Raw genomic sequence first — 17,473 nt, forward strand, 5'->3', positions numbered from 1 at the left:
TAAATCTAACATAAATGAGACTCTGCCATGGATCGTGGGTCCTATTTCAATTTTATTTCTGAATACATATTTCCAAGGTATTTAGCATATATTGTTATGCTTTGCCTGTCTGTCTGCATATACTGGAATTGGAAGAGCTCTAAAGAGATCAGAGAGGTGGTACAACTTGTACTGTGGTCTCTTGTCTCAGTCAGCTTCTCTACATGTATGGTGAAGCTGGGTCATCTTGCTACAGATAATACATGGAACTTCTTGGATTTACTTTGTGAATATTATTTGTTTTTAGTTCGGGTTTTGGGCTTATTTGTTTTCAGGGAGGAATAGTTTATCAAGATCACTGTTTATCATATTATGATTAAAAAATCATGTGTTCTTGATCCATATTAACCTGCATCACTATCTATGAAATTAAAAAGACCTCTGATATTTTTTACGAGTACATGATTTTAGGAATGAAGAATTAATATGTGACTATTGGACCATTACTGTGAACTTAAAATAGTCTAGCATGAGCTCTAGAAATTGTTAGTTTATTTCTTCTAGACACCTCTGTGATCACATTAAGGGTAGCCTACTCCCTGGTCTAATTTGAAGCATAGGAATACACATGCTTGCATATTCATTTCAGTATGGAACTTTTTGAAAATCTCCTCTTGGAGCTTCTTTTAGACAGTCTACTTTGGTGTGAAAGCTTTTAGGTTTTATTTTCTCCTTTAGATATATGGTCCTGCATTTTTACTGTTTACTGGACACACATACACTTTGACTGATGTTCTACTGTTTATCAGACAAAACAATATCACTCTGAAAAGGACTGTGGGTTGGATGGAGATTATTGCTGTTTTACATGCAGGTGTCTTGTTACACCTAATGTTGCCATCCATGTTGCTTAATGTGCTACCCCTGTCATCCCGTAGGCAATATGTAATGCTTACCAGTGCTTACCTCAGTGTAGTTTTGTAATCAAAAACCTTCATAATGGCATACATTTATGTTTTATCCAAGAATATTTGGTGACACTGTGCATAATATTTGAGTTCTAAAATTAACATGTCACTATTATATTCCTGTTAAGATAGGTAGGTAGGTAGATACATAGGTGTGTGTGTGTGTGTGTGTGTGTGTGTGTGCGTGCGTGTGCGTGCGCGTGTGTTTGTATTTGAGAAAGAGACAGAGAGAGACAACATTTAAACCAATTCAGCTGACACACTGGGTGGCAGATACTTGCAACTATGTGAAAAGCCTGTACATACTCAGGTTACAGGGCATTGGTTTTAGAGTATCTAAAGACCTAATGACTTTATAGTCTTGATGTGAAGTTTTGATAGCACTAGTCCTTCTGAGCAAAAGGACATCTGAAGGAAAATAACTGATTTTGAATCCGTATGCATTTATACCATGGAGGTGCTAAAAGATATCTAAAATCTGAAACATGGTAGGGTTTAGATGAAGAATTAACTGGGGCTTCATTGTATGTCTTAACTGCCTTCCGTATTCAGTTGGCATGCAATTAGAGCCCCCTAGTGACTCCAAGGCACAGCTTTAAAGGCAAAGAATGTTTCAGCATTGCTTTGCTGGTGATTTATTTATGTGCCTTTGGATTTTGGGTTTATATCTCCTTCAGAAACTAAACAAACAACAACCAGTAGGCGAGGGTTGTTAAAAAATTCATTAGTTAGGTAGAACCCACGGGCCGTTAGTAAAGGCCTTTTCTCACTTTAAACTTTTAGAAGGGAGCTATTACATGAGTCGGGTGGCAGGCCAGCCTGGCATGCAGGGGTCTGACACAGAGAAGCTTCTCTCTTCTAACACGCCTAGCTAATCCTCAGTTGATAAAGCAGAATTCCAAACTGACAGTGCTTCTGAGAGGAGCTACCCTGGGTGACAGCTGCTATATGTTTCACCTTGGACTTTGGTGTCACCTCTCTGCCCTGTGTGCCTTCATGGACAGAAACAGAATATTGACGTTGGAAAAGAAATTATATTCTAGAATTAAAAGTTTTCACATTGATATTTGACTCACTCTATAGAAGATCTTCTGAGGCCTATCATCAGAAATTTATTTATGCCTTATGGCATTATTCAACTATTCAAGGGAAATAATTATGTTTTCATGATTTCTAAATTAGCTTGGTAAAATTATCTGGAACTTTCTCAAGGGAGTGTCATTTTATTATGTCAACAAAATTTTATGAGTAAGGTAAAAAATGGGCTAAATATCTAATCCTTTTTTTCCCTTGGAGGCAAAACCATTAACTCAAATCCACTGACATTACATAGTTGTATTCTATAACATTGTCACTCTTTCCAGCCCTGACTTTCACAGGATTCTTGTGGTTCAGTGATGTTAAAAATGATGTGGCAAGTCCCTGCCCTCAATGACCTTACATTTTAGTAGAGGTGATAAACATCAAAATTTTATTTATATAGTTAATTTTATAATTGTGGTCATGGTCTATTTGTGGTTTCTCTATATTAATTACCCTGTAACTTATGACCAGGCCAATGGGTAGGAGATACCTCTTTGCCTCTTTTGGTTTCTTCCCCTTCGTCCACATCATTATCCTTACAATTGCATTTCACTGGTCCCTAGAGTCATTTTGTGTTACTTGCCATCAGCTTTGGTACCAGCACTGTTTAGCATTGATCTCTACAATTCCAAGGTCTAATATCATCCTGATGATTTCAGTATATTGTAGAAAGTCCATTGATAGTTTACTTCACCACCTCCAAAGTTCATCTTCCTTATTTTACCTCAGCAACCTGCTGCTTTGGTTAAAGGGGTGTTGTAATATCTCACAAGTGTTCCAACTTTATATGTATACCTCTCACTTCCTACTCATGAACTCCTCTCTTTCTACTGTATTCCCTTTACTCGGCTTTCTGGCGAGCTCCAGTCCATCAAATTGTCTGTCTTTTGCCAGTTTATCAGCTTGTTTATTATATCAAAATTTTTTTCATCATGATTATTTTCATTATACATTCACTGTTTCTTTACTTCCTTTAATTCTGTACACTTTTCCTTGGTATAAATTCCAGAAAGTGATGTTTTAAAAAAATATACCGTATGATAGATTTTAAGCCAAAGAAATTCATAGTCATTGACTTCAGTTGTTCTGACAATACTTACTCTGTTGATCTGTTCAGTTTTCTTTCTTGTTCTCCTTTTCACTTTGTTTCATTTGATTCTCTCCAGACTTCAATCATTCCTCTTTTTCATTTCATAAGAGTTCATTTCTCATAGCTGAGAAAATTGTGGCCATATTACAGAAACTCACTTATCTACCAGTCCTACATATTCTAACCCCCTGCTTCTCCTTTCTTCATAATTTATTCAAGGTAGCACACCTCTTGTGGCAAGAGATTGGGATCTTACCTATCTCACACTGACCATTATCATTTTTCTCTCATGTACTTTTAAATATTCCCTGTCAATTTGAGCAATAATTATCAATATCTTTTTTAAGATGAGATGTTTCTCATCTTAAAAAAAAGCATACAAAAATTTAAAAACCACTCTCCTTGATCTCATATCTTCCTATCCCCTCAGGAAAACTTCTTGTAGGAGTTTTAAAACTTCTGTCTCCACTCTTCTACTCTGTTCAGTGCCCATATGGTTTTCTTTTGTTACTTCATACAGGTAGTTCTTTTTGTGGACACTTCTGGTTTAAATATCACAAATAAGGGGCATTTTAAAATTCCATCTCACCTAGTATTTGACCAACATTTGGTCCTGAATATCTCTTGCCCTTCAAATATTTTTTATTAGCTTCCATGACATTTTTTTTTTTTCACATTGCTATATACTTTAAACTTCTTTTTCTGCCCCTTCTTTGTAGGCTTATCTACCTCAATCTTGTCAGTGTGGAAAATATGGGGAAAAGAAAGAAGATCTAGAAGAGACCTTCAGGCAATTACAGTGTTTAAAGTTCACAGGGTAGAGAGAAATCAATTATGTCTAATGATGATCCTTTTTTTATTCTAATTTGTACATGACAGTAGAATGCATTAATGCATTTTGATACATCATACATAAATGAAGTGTAATCTCTCATTTTTCTGATTACATATTGTAGGATCACATTGGTCATGCAATCATATATGTACATGAGGTAATAATGTCTGTTTCACTGTACTATCCTTCCTACCTCCATACCACTTCCTCTCCCTTTCCTCCCCTCTACCTAATCTAAAGTAACTCTACTCTTCCCTCCGCCCCCCTGCCCTTATTGTGAATTAGCATCCACATATCAGAGAAAACATTCAGACTTTGTTTTGGGGGGAGGTTGGCTTATATCACTTCCCATGATATTCTCTAACTCCATCCATTACCAACAGATGCCACAATTTCATTCTTCTTTAAAGTTGAGTAATATTCCATCATATATATATATATATATATTATACATATAGTAATATTCCATCATATATATATTATACATATAGTAATATTCCATCATATATATATGTATACCACATTTTCTTTATCCATTCATCTGTTGAAGGGCATCTAGGCTGATTCCATATTTTAGCTATGGTGAATTGAGCTGCTGTAAATACTGATGTGGCTGCATCACTGTAATATGTTGATTTTAAGTCCCTTGGGCATAAAACCGGGAGTGGGATAACTGGGTCAAATGTATGATGATGCTTTAAATTGACTCTTATACATATGTTTATATATACACATCTAAATATATTTATAAATATGTGCAATGTGAGTTCTTGTACTGTAATGAGAGATGCAGATGTGCTTTATCTCAGAAGGTTGAGTTTATAGCATTAGTTATATTTGTGTATGCTACAGAAGAATAATTTATTCACTATTGAAATTTGTACTGTTTTCAAAATGACTATTAGAAAAAATAGGTTTTGAATTGGCATATTCTGTCTTTGAAAGCTAAATTTGATGTTTAAAACTTCAAATCACATTAATGTAGACATACAGAGGTTTATAGAAAGGAAATACCAATTTATTCTCTGTTTTCCAAATGGGAGGGTCTAGGTTTTGTATGAGAATGAGATGGGAAAGGAAAGGAATTTAATTTTAATGCATGTGCCTTTTACAGTTTTTGTTTTCTTCCCACGATGGCAGTGTTGCCAACTGACATCCAATACTTACTGTGCGGCAGGACTTGTGCTCAATGTTGAAAGTGTGTTATCTCATTTAATCCTCTAAAGCCCTGAATGAATAGTCATAGTTTCTTTTGTAAAAGGGAAAAAATCAATGTTTAAATTTTATGTAAGTATACAAATAGCTCTACATAAGTTTTTATTCAAGTTTAAAAGTGAGAGCTTTCTTTGGCGCTTGACTCTTACTGCTATGACATATTGAAAGAGAATTAAGAGCAAAAATTTCAGATTTCTCTAGCGCCTATAATATAGTGCATGGTATTTGTAAGCTATTTAATAATTTCATATGTACCATTCAACTTTCATGACAAACCTGTGATAGATACAAGAACAGTATCCAGATGAGGCTACAAAGACAAGTTAAATTAATTTCTGGGGTTACACATGACCCCAGACTAGCATCTAGACCCCAGTCTCTCTGACACCAAGTTCCCCTTTCCATTCTATGAGATACTTTCTCCTCTGCATTTACTGTTTGCCACAGGATAAAATTGTCCTTGTTCTTTAGAGTTTGCCATTTTTTCCTCCCCTACTTAAATTCAACTTTACTTCATTTATTTGGTTAATAATCCAGGAATGTTGCTGGGGTAGCAGAATTTTGATTAGAATCATCACCTCAGTATTTCAGGTAATGGAGTGAAGTAAAAACAGCATGAAGAGCAGAGCCCATTCATCTTGTTCCTGGGCTGGGCTCCTGGACAGGTTAAAGTTGACATCTGGTGTGGCTTCCAGTGCTCTCCGCTTCTGGGAAGTCCTGGTTGACCACTTGACACCAAGCATTAGCTCTGACCTGCGCATTAGCCCAAGTGAGCTCTGCGTAATTAAGCTGTTAAGATTTGTTTCCCCTGACTGGACAGAAGAGCCTTACAAGGTGAGGGCTCTGTTGAAGTGATAAAGCTGATTACATCTTCAGCAGTAAAGGAATCTGATCTTAGAAATTTCCTCTAGCTCTTGTTAATGAGGCAAAGACAATACTTAGTACTGAGGGGAAAATGAGGTCACTAAAAGAGGACCCCCCCTCTTTTTTTAAAATAAAGAACCAATCGTTTTGCCTCCTTTAAAATCAAGGCCTAAATTTATTGTCTTGAATGAACCTCAGTTTTCTCAGGGGTATAATAATCTTATTTAAACTTACTGCTTATATGAAGCAAGGATGTTAAACCATTCTAGAAAGTAACACTAAGGTAAGTCAAGAAGTTAAAGTCTTCAGTGCTGACAACAACAAAACTGGAATAGCTAACAGTGACTAACTGTTACACAGATGTGTGGTTTATTCTTTAGAATGTAATTTTCTTCAAAAACAATTTTCTTACTCTTTCTTTCTATATCTTTCCTTTCCTTGAACTGCCATTAAAGGAAATAAAGCTTATTTTTCTAGGGTTTACTTACACAGTATGCATGTGAACAATGGTGATAGTCATTTTGGTTTACATAGCACTTTTCAATATGCTGCTATTTAATTGTCATAAAACTTTATAATTAAAGCTATGTCATATGCATATAATAGACTTGGGCCTTAGCTCTAAAAGTCCCAAACCTCAAATTTCTGATTGGATCAAGAATTGTAAATAGGAGAACTTGAAGTCTGATACAGATTTCTCATCCCTTAGAAAGTATCCTTCTGCTGCAATGGCCTCAGTTATATATTATTTCAAGTTTTGGATTTTGCTCTCTATTTCTTGCTAATCCCTTTTTTCCAGTGTTTACCATATGACATGGCAAATGTGCTCATAGCAAATGCACTTAGATAAACAACACAGAAGTCAGTGTGAATGTGTGTGCCAGCTTAGTACAATCTCTTTTATACAATAACTGCTCAATAATTATTATTAGCAACCTAGTCAATCAAACAGCTGTTCCACAACTAGAGTAAAACTGTCCTGGCAAAGGTTACCAGGGAACTACTGATACTCTGGGAAATGCTCAAAACACCAGTAATTTATCTGTTGATTTTCATCCTTGAAAATTCAACAATTTTAAAACACAGATTTTTATCTTTATTCATCTGATATCTTCAGTGGTTAGCACACTGCTTGGAACATGATCAATGCTCAAGGGATATTAAATAAATAACAGAAATGAAGGAAGTCAATAGGAGAAAATTTACTTTCATAAAGATTTGCTGTATTAGCCTCCATTTTGCCTTTATATTGTTAATTCACAGAATCTAAAATGCTTAATACTAGTTGCCCAAAAAATTTGAGGTGTTGTATCTCAGTAATTTAACTGGTTTCAAATTACTTTTTTTTTAGGCTTAGGAAGTTGCTATACATTATAAAATTAAATTTTAGTACTTAAGAGAACAAAAATGAAATTTAATTTTAAGTATATTACAGTTGTCCTCCTCCCATTGTGGACATGCTTGGAAAATGATTGTTGTACATGTTTTCTGTTTCTTTCTGACAGGTAATATTTGAAGCTGAAGTCTCAGGAGGGAGAAGCGGTTATATTGCCATTGATGACATCCAAGTACTGAGTTATCCTTGTGGTAGGTTGTGATTAAGAATTGAGTTCTTCGATGTCCTTTCAACACTTATCTTAAATTGACACTGGCTGTTGATTGTTTACCAATTGGTCATTGCTGTCTTTGTTGTTACCCTAGCTTCTTTTAAGTTTTAAAAAAATGGTGAAATATTTCTAGAATTTTCTAATCGTGTACTTTTCAAACTTCTAAGTAACTATACAAATAGTCAGGCATTCTTTTAGATTATTTAATTACTGAGAACAAAATTAATTACAAAGGCAACTCTTGGTAGAACTTGTTGCATCCTTTAGTATTATTCAATTGTGTAGGAAAGAGAAAACAAATCAGATCAACACAAAGGAAATAAAGAAAAGCCTCACTCATTCTTTGATGTACTAAATTTAGGTTTAAGTAAAATGAAGAGAATGAATAAGTTCACCTTATTCTAAAATTAGGGTTTTTTTTTTTTCTTTTTCTGATGTCATAATAAATATCTGGTTAGTGTGCCCTTTAAAAAAAATAAAGAACAAAAACCCACTTAACTAAAGCAATTTTATTATGGCATTCATCACACATCGAGTGGTTTCTGGATGGTGTACCTAAATTTGTGTTGAAACCACATCACCAAAAAGACAGTTATTGTAAGCTTTTTATGCACCCAGGTAAAAATCCCCATTCATGAATTTAAATTTTTACTTAGGTTTCTTAGCAGCAGCATCTTATAGGAATCATGTGTTCTGGATTATCTGTTCACAATTCTCTGGGTAGAAACATCTCGATCATACTGAATAGAATGTACAGGGGCCATTATGTGCAAGGCTCTGACTTGCCCCCTACTGTGTGTTGTCATACTGTGCCAGTGTGCTTCAGAACTTCTACCTCTGGGAAATCACACACTGCTCAGCTACTCCACTGGTTCTGATTCATTACATTTGGGGTGGGCCTGATAATTTGTGTCTGGAGTTAAGACATGAAGAACACTTTCTCTACCTCATGATCTAGCTCAAGCATTTCTTTTCCCTGAGCTCCTAGTGAGCTAAGGCTCTAGGAAAGATGTAGCTGGCAAGGGTCACATTGTCTATTCCATGGGGTATGTTATAAGAAAGGACAAAATGACCTTATTCAAGTTCAAGTTGACTTACAAAATTCTTTCATTTGTAGAATGAATGTTCACTTTCTACATGGCAGATGGTCAAGAAAGTCTTTTATGAGGAAATAAGTACAAAATTTTGAATTGAGCACAAAAATAGCAATTTCAGCCTTGATTCTCCAACAGTTTTTCTTTTACTCACTGAATCCTTGTTTTTGTTGTTTATGGAAAATATCAAGGAGGTTTCAGTTTTGAAAGTTAATTGCAAAGAATAGTTGTTTGACAGTCATATAAATGTATTTTTTCCCATATATATTTCATCTATATTTTGACTACAATTATCACTTTTTGTTGATCTGATATTTTGGGAGGTACCTTTCCTGTACCTATGAAGAAGTGGGGAAGGTACTTAATAACAGTTAAGTTTATATTGTTACTTTTGAAAAACTAAATATTCCCTTGTTCTTTGAAGTACTAGAGGGCTATAACTACTGAAGTTTAAAAAAACAAAAAAGGAAGGAAGAAAATCTAATTGTAGGAAAATAGTTCAACGACCATGTAACTGTCAGGATTTTAGAAATATTTGTTTTTATATTTTTATAGTATGCTCTGGTATGTGCCTATTTAATCTCTTTTGCTACTTTGACTTATAACATTATTACTCTTCTTGTGCAACCTGCTACAACATTCACTTAATATTAATTGTTGAGTGCTCACTTTGCATAGAACAGTACTCTTGCAATTATGTGGCAATAGGCAATGTAGATACTGAGAAAGTAGAACTGTGAGAGAGAAAGGAAATGATATCGTCTAGCACAAAGAAAAGTCCATTTTCTTCTGTATATTAGTCTTGGCCAAAGGTAGAAACATTCAGAACAATGTTCTGTTGAAGAAAAGTAACATGGCATATTTTCTTCATGGAGAAAAAATAACTTTCTTTCTACTCTCACAGATAAATCTCCTCATTTCCTCCGTCTGGGGGATGTAGAGGTCAACGCAGGGCAGAATGCTACGTTTCAGTGTATTGCTACAGGGAGAGATGCTGTGCATAACAAGTTATGGCTGCAGGTAAGGCCCAGGTGGCAGCTGAATGCAGACTTACCTTGATTAAAAACAAACAAACCAAAAAACATTCCACTACTGTTTGTGGTCTTTTCCTGTGTGTGTGTGTGTGTGTTCACGTGCATGCATAAATAGGCTGCCTGTGTGTTAATTGGCTGCATATTCATATCAGACATTGCCTTTCTTGGGTGGAATATGAATAAAACTTTGAGGGTATATAATTAATAAATATTTGGATCTAGTGAAACATAATGATTCTCTAAAATTATGTTCAAACTTTAAGGAAAAAAATTTTAAATCCATTCGAAATAGAAATGAAAATGAAAATTTTCATATTTAATAATGTTTTGAAAACTGAACTTATAAGAGCGTAGTACTTACATCGGACCTGTCATACTTTATTCAATTTTTTTAAAGTGTTTTAAGAATCCCTTGAGAGTATTTCAGGAAATATAAATTAGAAGAGAGTCAATTAAATTTTCCTGAATTTTTGTATATGAGAATAAATCACAGATCTGAGATTAAGACATGTGCCTTGCACATATTAAATACTTAATAAATCTGTATTTGTTATGATTTAACATACATATTGGGGAAATGTAAATGGGACATATAAAAAGCTTTAAAAGAATCAGAAAGAAATATAGACCAAGGAATATAATTTGCTTTCAGAGAATTTATTGACAGTGTATCTCTCAGTCCTGGGGTGCTGAGGCTGGGGGTAGGAGGAGCTTAGAGCATCTCTGGAGCCAAGAAACTGGATCTAAGACAGATAGCTGTTGAGCTAAATATTTAAGCTAGATGATATGTAAGAAACAATAACTTTTAAACACCTTTATTAGTAGTAGTAAGTACTAATAGTAGTAGTAGTAGTAGTAGTATTGTTATATCTTTATTAGTATGAACAAAGGAATTTAATTAGTGTGAAATTTTAAAATCCTGAGAGTGCTGATAGACAACAAAAAGAAAAGCAATTATAAATTTAACTTAGTTCTTGAACATAGTATTGGTGATAATTATTAGGTTACAGGTATCTGGGGAGATAGTTATAATAAATTATTGAATCTCTACTATACTGTCTGATATGATAGGATCTATATGTGGTAATAAGTCCTACAACAATCTACTTGAATATTATAACAGATGGAATTCATATTACACATTAATCTAATTATCATTACTTTTGTAACTTATTTGATTTGCAAATATCAGGACACCATGTTTTTTGCCCGAATGTGAAAAAGACAATGAGACTTCTTTTTTTCTCTCTCATTATGCAAATTTCCCCTATACATATTGAAATATAGGATAAGTTTTCTTGAAGAACATTTTGTATAATGTACAATGTGTCTTGTCAATTAAATGTTAAGTCAGCTTTCTTTTCTCTCACCCTCTTCCTTCCCCCCAAAAGCACATCAATTAAAAAGTGATTTTAGACACATTTTCCAATTATTTTGCTTCTTATTTTGCACAAGAATGGAAACATTAGTTGAAATTTGGCTTTAGTTGTGAGCCATATATAGTCTTTTCTTGGGAAACCAGAAAAGACTCTGTAGTCCCTGCTCGTTTTATGCCCCAGGATTTAATGTGACATTGAAATAAAAAGGTTTTATGTCCACAGACGCCAGCTGCCTTGTGGCAACAAAGGTTTTCTGGACCGTGCTGGTCTGAGTGGGTTGCAGTCAATAGTTCTCATTTTTTGTTATTTCCTATTTTGTAGATTGGCTCATTTCATTATGGTTTCTTAAAATTTTCCTCTTGCCATTTCTCAAATAGAAGTGAGAGAAAATACTTCTATTCTGCTTTATTTTCTCTCCCTGTCCTCCTCTTTCATTTGACACATAGGTGACTTGGTGTATTTCTCTTCAACTTTGACATTGACAATGCACAGTTCCTCAACAATGTGCGTATTCACCTTATTTATTCAAAGGGTGTTCTACCTTTTCCCATAACACCACATAAATTATCTTAACTTATTCTCTTAAATAATTTTTCCTTATGTTTAAGAAACATGGAAATATATCAATCACTTTGTTTAGGGATGTTTTCAGATTAAAATTAAAAATTTCTTTGTAGTGATACAATGTAACAATCAACTCCATAAGCCTATAAGTGAGTCTATTAGAAGTGACTGTTAAAATACACATCTTTTGCTGATAATAGTTAAAAAAAAAATACAATAAAGCAGGAAGATTTCTGGAACCACAGAGAATTTACTAGGTAACCCATACTAGTAAATGTCAAGTTACCTTCATTTGGTATAGAATAGCATCCTAGAGTTCAGGAGGCCTGGTTCTTAATTGTAGTCTTAATTGTTACTCTTCCAAGCATTCTAACCTAGTGAAGTATGGAGGGCTTAGCAATTCATTGAACTGTTCTGGCCCTTTTTATTTTCTTATCTATAAAAGGAGATGTTGGATAGAGACTAAAATCCCTTCCAGCTGTAAGATGCTAAATTAGGTCTTTATATTATTTTGGATGGTCTGAAACATGACCTTGATAACCTTTTTTGTTTGATGGAAGAATGTAAAATTTTTATGTTATTAGTTTTGTATAGGGAAAAATGGTCCCTTAAATTAAGTTTCATTGTGAGAACAAGTGCTGAAAATATCTACTGAGAGCACTGAGAATGAATGTACTTGAAGCAACTCAATGAAAGGTCACTGTATTCTATCATAGAAGTAATGGAATAATAGAGTAGCTGTTACCCCTGCCATGCCTAGGTGAAATAATAAATGATGACCAACTTTTTTAAGTCCTTCAAATAACTTAGATTACATTGAATTGAGCTTGCTTCAGTTTGCGAAATGTTGTCTAAATATGGAGTAAACTAACAACAACTAAAAAAGTAGCCAGTTTTCTATTTAAAAAAAAATGACACTATAACTGAAGGGAACTGAACATAATAACTGATCATGTTTGATATTTTAAGACTTTGCACTTGGAAATACATTTAGGGCATATTTTCATTCATTTATTATTTCTAGGTTTTGATTCATATTTCAGATTTTTATTATCTAAAATGACGTACCAATTAAGTTAATTGAAAAGTGGAGGGAGAACAAAGCAGACACTTAGAGAAACCTATTCACAGATAATTCATAAGGCATATCCTGGTGGTTCTGGTAATATCTGTAGGAAGTACTCTTTCTTGTAAAAATCAGATTATATAATTTGTCTTTGGAGGTCATTCACTCTAGGTATGTAATGAAATGTATAACTCAGATTAACCTCCTTGTACATGCTGAATAAGCTGATGATACACAAAATACATGGGTGAATACTTTTAGTAATTTCTTTAGTGTCCACAGACTAGAAATATGGTGAAATCATGAGGCCTTCTGGGATATTCTTTTAAAAAACATAGAGTACCTGTGTTAAAAATATAGTATTGTATGTCATAAAAGGAACTTGGAATGATTCCCTCGGTCACTCTTAAAGAACTTTCAAATTCCTCTCCTATCATAAACCTAAATGAAGTAATGTGTATTCTATACATAAATGTAAAAGTTTTAGAAATGTAATGATTTATGTTTTTCCATATAAACTGGCATTTTTCAATTCTTCCATGTTTTAGAACTAAGTCATTTTGATTATGGCTTCCTATGGTACTCCTCATGGTAGAATATTTGTGGTTCATAACTCAAGTCTTATGGTAAAGCTCAGGTTATGGGAAATAATATCACAAAGGAAATTTTACATATCACATATACTGAAATAGCATATTAAAACATCAGTTATATTCCTGAGAAGTATAGCATAGTTTCCATATAGGAAAAATCAAAACTAGGCTATACAATTTTTTTTTAGATTAAAAGTGTTGGTCATTTCCTTTTTATAGCATGTCTTATTAATATGAAAAGTGGTTAAAGCGATTGCAGGAGAAAAGTAACTATATAAGCATGCTGCTATTATGGTACAATAGTTTCACTCCTAAGTATGTAGTCAAGAGAAATTGAGATGTGCCCACAAAAATATTTGTATAAGAATGTGTATAAGAGGCTTAATCAGCATAACCAACAATTAAAAAAAATGTTAATGTCTATTAGTAATAAAATTGATAAGGAGGGCTGGGGATATAACTCAGTTGGTAGAGTGCTTGTCTCGAAGGTACAAGGCCCTGGGGTTCAATCCCCAGCACTGCAAAAAAAAAAAAATTTTTTTTTTGATGAGGAATTTGTGATTTATTTAAGGAATGACATGCTGCTTAGCAATAAAAAGAAAATGAACTACTGACATGTAACAATATACATGAGACTGACTCCATGTTAGCAGAAAGCAGACACAAAAGAGTGTAGATGGAATGATTCCATTTATACTAATTTTCAGAAAAGCAAAATTAGAAATTACAACAATGTTTGCTTGTAGGAAATTAGGATTAGGCGAGAAGTGGGCAGGGTGATTATTCTGGGGTAGTGTAAATGTCATATGTCTTCTTTAGGGAATTGAGTCTTTGGGTATATACACATATGTCAAAGGTTAAGATCTGTCCAATGCACTATATATACATTTTACCAAAATAATCATGAAAGAGGAAAAAGTAAACATATCAAACCCCTTTTGAAATATCCAACTTACTGATACTACTAATCAAGCCATAGATGGCAATAGCCTATAAACATCACCTACATCTTTGTCCATCTTGCCTATTGGAAGTGCCTATTTGATTAGGTTAAGAGGTAACATGTAATTGGAGGTCCCAAATGATATATAGAAGAAAGCATGTTCTAAGTTTTCTGATTTAAGAACACCTTGTAACCTGAGAATGAGAGAGGTTTGAAATGAGTTGTACTATAGCTTTTAAATTGGTATTCTTTCATGAAGGTCCAGTGTAAGTGGACACCTACATGGCAAATCAAATAGAACCCATTGCTGGAACATCTGTCAGACCATATGCTCTGGCTTCAGGTTCAGCGTAGAAACTAAAATGCTAATGACTTCATCCATCATCACAGAGCTTGGCAGACATGCGTCATTGAATTGGGCAGAGAAATTCACACAGTGGAGTTATTGAGAGTAGCAAATTGTGTGGGTAGATTTGGTGGCACCACTTGTTTTGGTGAATTGAAATGAGGCTGTTTAATGTGTGACTGGTAATCCTGTGCAGATTGCCATCAAAGCTGTGGCAATTGGGCCAATCTGTCAGGAGTCGCCTCAGGTGCTGGCATGGCGCCTCCTCAGTGGGCCCGCCAAAGCAGAAAAGTCAGCCACTGCTTCGCCCTTGGTGAGACTCATCACTGCTAATGTAGTGTGATACAGCTAGTTTCTCAGCCAAAGGAAATGTCATTCCTTATGGAGCCACAGATAATTTAAGCAATGGCTTGAGAGTTATAATTGGAGAGTGAAATTAGGAAAATGAGATAAAAACTGCTCTAAAAAACAACCAGAGAGCTTGACCTCTTGGAGTACCAACTGTTGCCAGCTAAGGTCAATAAAAATGGTGATCTAAAGCTTATGTCCATGATTTCACCTATCCAGGGAAATGCTGTAGCTTTCTTCCTTATACTACATGTGGATACTACCACATAAAGGAAATTCTGAAGTATGATTTTATAAAACTGAGTTCATTTGAAAGTACACAGTTTCAGCTGGTGAAATGTATGGCCACCCTATTTCAAATGTTATGTTGTCATTGCCTGCACCCTATTTTCTGATACTTCCATCCAGCAGAGTGTTTATCTATACTTATATGTAAAGTACTCAGGTGTTTGTAGCCTATTTAATCTCTGTGAGAGATTTTACTGTCCCTGGCACTATTTCTTTTAAAGAAAATATTTGGAAATTTTACACTTATTTTCATGAAGGAAGTTTTTCTGAAGAAGTTTATCTGTGTCTAGAAACTCCAATGTATAGTAGGAAATTCATTGAAAACTAATTTGAGAATTTTTCAAATTAGCTGGATTAAACATGTCATATGTGATGAGTTCCACATTAGGTATCATGAGAAAAGAAAAAGAAAATGTCATATATTGCAAACTTTCTTACAGTCAAGGCTTTCCAAAATTCTGACATTGCCTATGTAATTGGTTTTAAGAGTGACCGACATGCTTCTGAAATATTAGAATAACAAAGTAGTATGTAATTACCAAGACAGGGAATAAATACAAAGAAGTGATGTCAGAATGACTAAAGGGACATTGCATGAATACATTTTGAGATTTGTGGAAGACTAGATCAATGTCTTAAAATGTTAGAATGCAGGGAATAGACAAGAGGGGTGTCAGTTGCTCTTAATAGATCGTCAACTATAATAGCAACTTATGGTTTGAAGCTGTGCGTTCAGACACATAAGCTGATTTTAAGGAAGAACTTTGTCATTGTAGAGCTGCTCAAAGCAGGAGTGAGCTGTTCCAGGAGGTAGTGAAATTACAATCAGTGCAAGTATCCAAGCATAATCTGGACAAGCACATGCTGGAGATTTGGAGGGCAGTCAAGTCTGATGCTGAATGCTTTACATGATCCTTTCAGGCCCAAGGGATGATTCTGCAACTGAGGAGGGATTTACTGCCTAGAATCAAGGGCTATACTATTTCAGAGATAAGAGTGAGCAACATAGACTACAGGGATTGGTGAAATCATTGGAGAAGACTTGTTCGAGACTGAAGCACGTAGCACTTAAGTAGGCAAAGACTAAGTGGGCCTCGTTATTATTGCAGATTTGGAAGACAGAAAGCACAACAGTGTACACATCTGTGGAGTGGAATAGGAATATGAGAGAAGTGGAAGTCTCACAGTGAGGAATGAAAATTAAACAGTTTGTGGGAAGCCTGGGAATGGATTGTGAGGGAGCCCCTGGAAGGAAAAGTGACTGCTGCTGGTCATGTGACTTTAAGAAATGAAAGTCTCAGACTGGACAGTGTCAGTGGAATTAGAAAATCTGTGAATAGAAAAGGAGAGGGACAAATTAGAGAAGGCAAATGGATTTGGATCCGGCTAATACCAGCTGAGATGATATGAAAGTGAAATTAAAAAGAGAGTTTTCTAAATTTCCTCAGTTTATTTTCTAAAGGTAGTTAATGAGTTTATTTTCTCATTTACTTGTGGTGGAACTAATTTGACTGTTAAAATCCTTGTTTCTGTTCTCCCTCTTTCTACCTTCATAATTGCATATAAATGATCCTAAGAAGTGAAAAATGAGATATTCCAATTCCTTTTGGCTTTTTTAAACCTTATTGAAAGTTTGCTAAGGCAGTTTCTGGGTAGTCTTGGTATCTCTGAGGGAAACTAATTTATCAGACATCCCTTGTTGCCTTCAGCCTTGGTTTCTTGTGTACCTTGTGGTCACAAAATAGGAGTAAGAAGAATGCAAACATTGCCTTTTGTGCTGTCCCAATTTCTTATAACCTCCTTAGACTTAAACCGACAGAAGAATACTAGCCTACTATTTAATTCTAATTTTTTCAGTTAATCCTCTAGTTGAGCAGTAGAGATTTTTTTCTGTGTACATGCTGGTCTACAATTAATTCTACTCCACGGAAGGGGCCATGTCCTATTTAGTAGCTAATAGCTATCACTCTTGTCAGGCTTGCTTTTCCTTGGGCCTTTGGATTATTCTAGTTCATGCATTATATTCTTCCTTCATGGGTTTATGGAAAGCATTCTGCCCACAGATCTTGAGAGAAAAATCACTGACCATGTATCATGGATTATAAGGTTTATCTTTTACTTTCTGGCATTTTGGATGTGTGTATGTGTGTAATAATGAACATGCAAAAGTTTAATCA

The 17,473-nt window shown here is 34.7% G+C and overlaps 1 protein-coding gene across 4 annotated transcripts in view; it reads left to right on the forward strand.

The window, feature by feature from the left end:
* The window catches only part of PTPRK (protein tyrosine phosphatase receptor type K), a 561,297-nt gene that overhangs the window by 269,765 nt on the left and 274,059 nt on the right, over window positions 1–17,473 (forward strand). For all 4 annotated transcript variants that reach the window (XM_079148159.1, XM_079148160.1, XM_079148158.1 and 1 more), the window contains exons 4-5: window positions 7,540–7,621; window positions 9,640–9,755. In XM_079148159.1, the coding sequence (XP_079004285.1) occupies window positions 7,540–7,621; window positions 9,640–9,755 (198 nt within the window). The remainder of the gene's footprint in view (window positions 1–7,539; window positions 7,622–9,639; window positions 9,756–17,473) is intronic.

Source organism: Sciurus vulgaris (assembly GCF_902686455.1).
Source record: "Sciurus vulgaris genome assembly, chromosome: 7".
Taxonomy (NCBI): domain Eukaryota; kingdom Metazoa; phylum Chordata; class Mammalia; order Rodentia; family Sciuridae; genus Sciurus; species Sciurus vulgaris.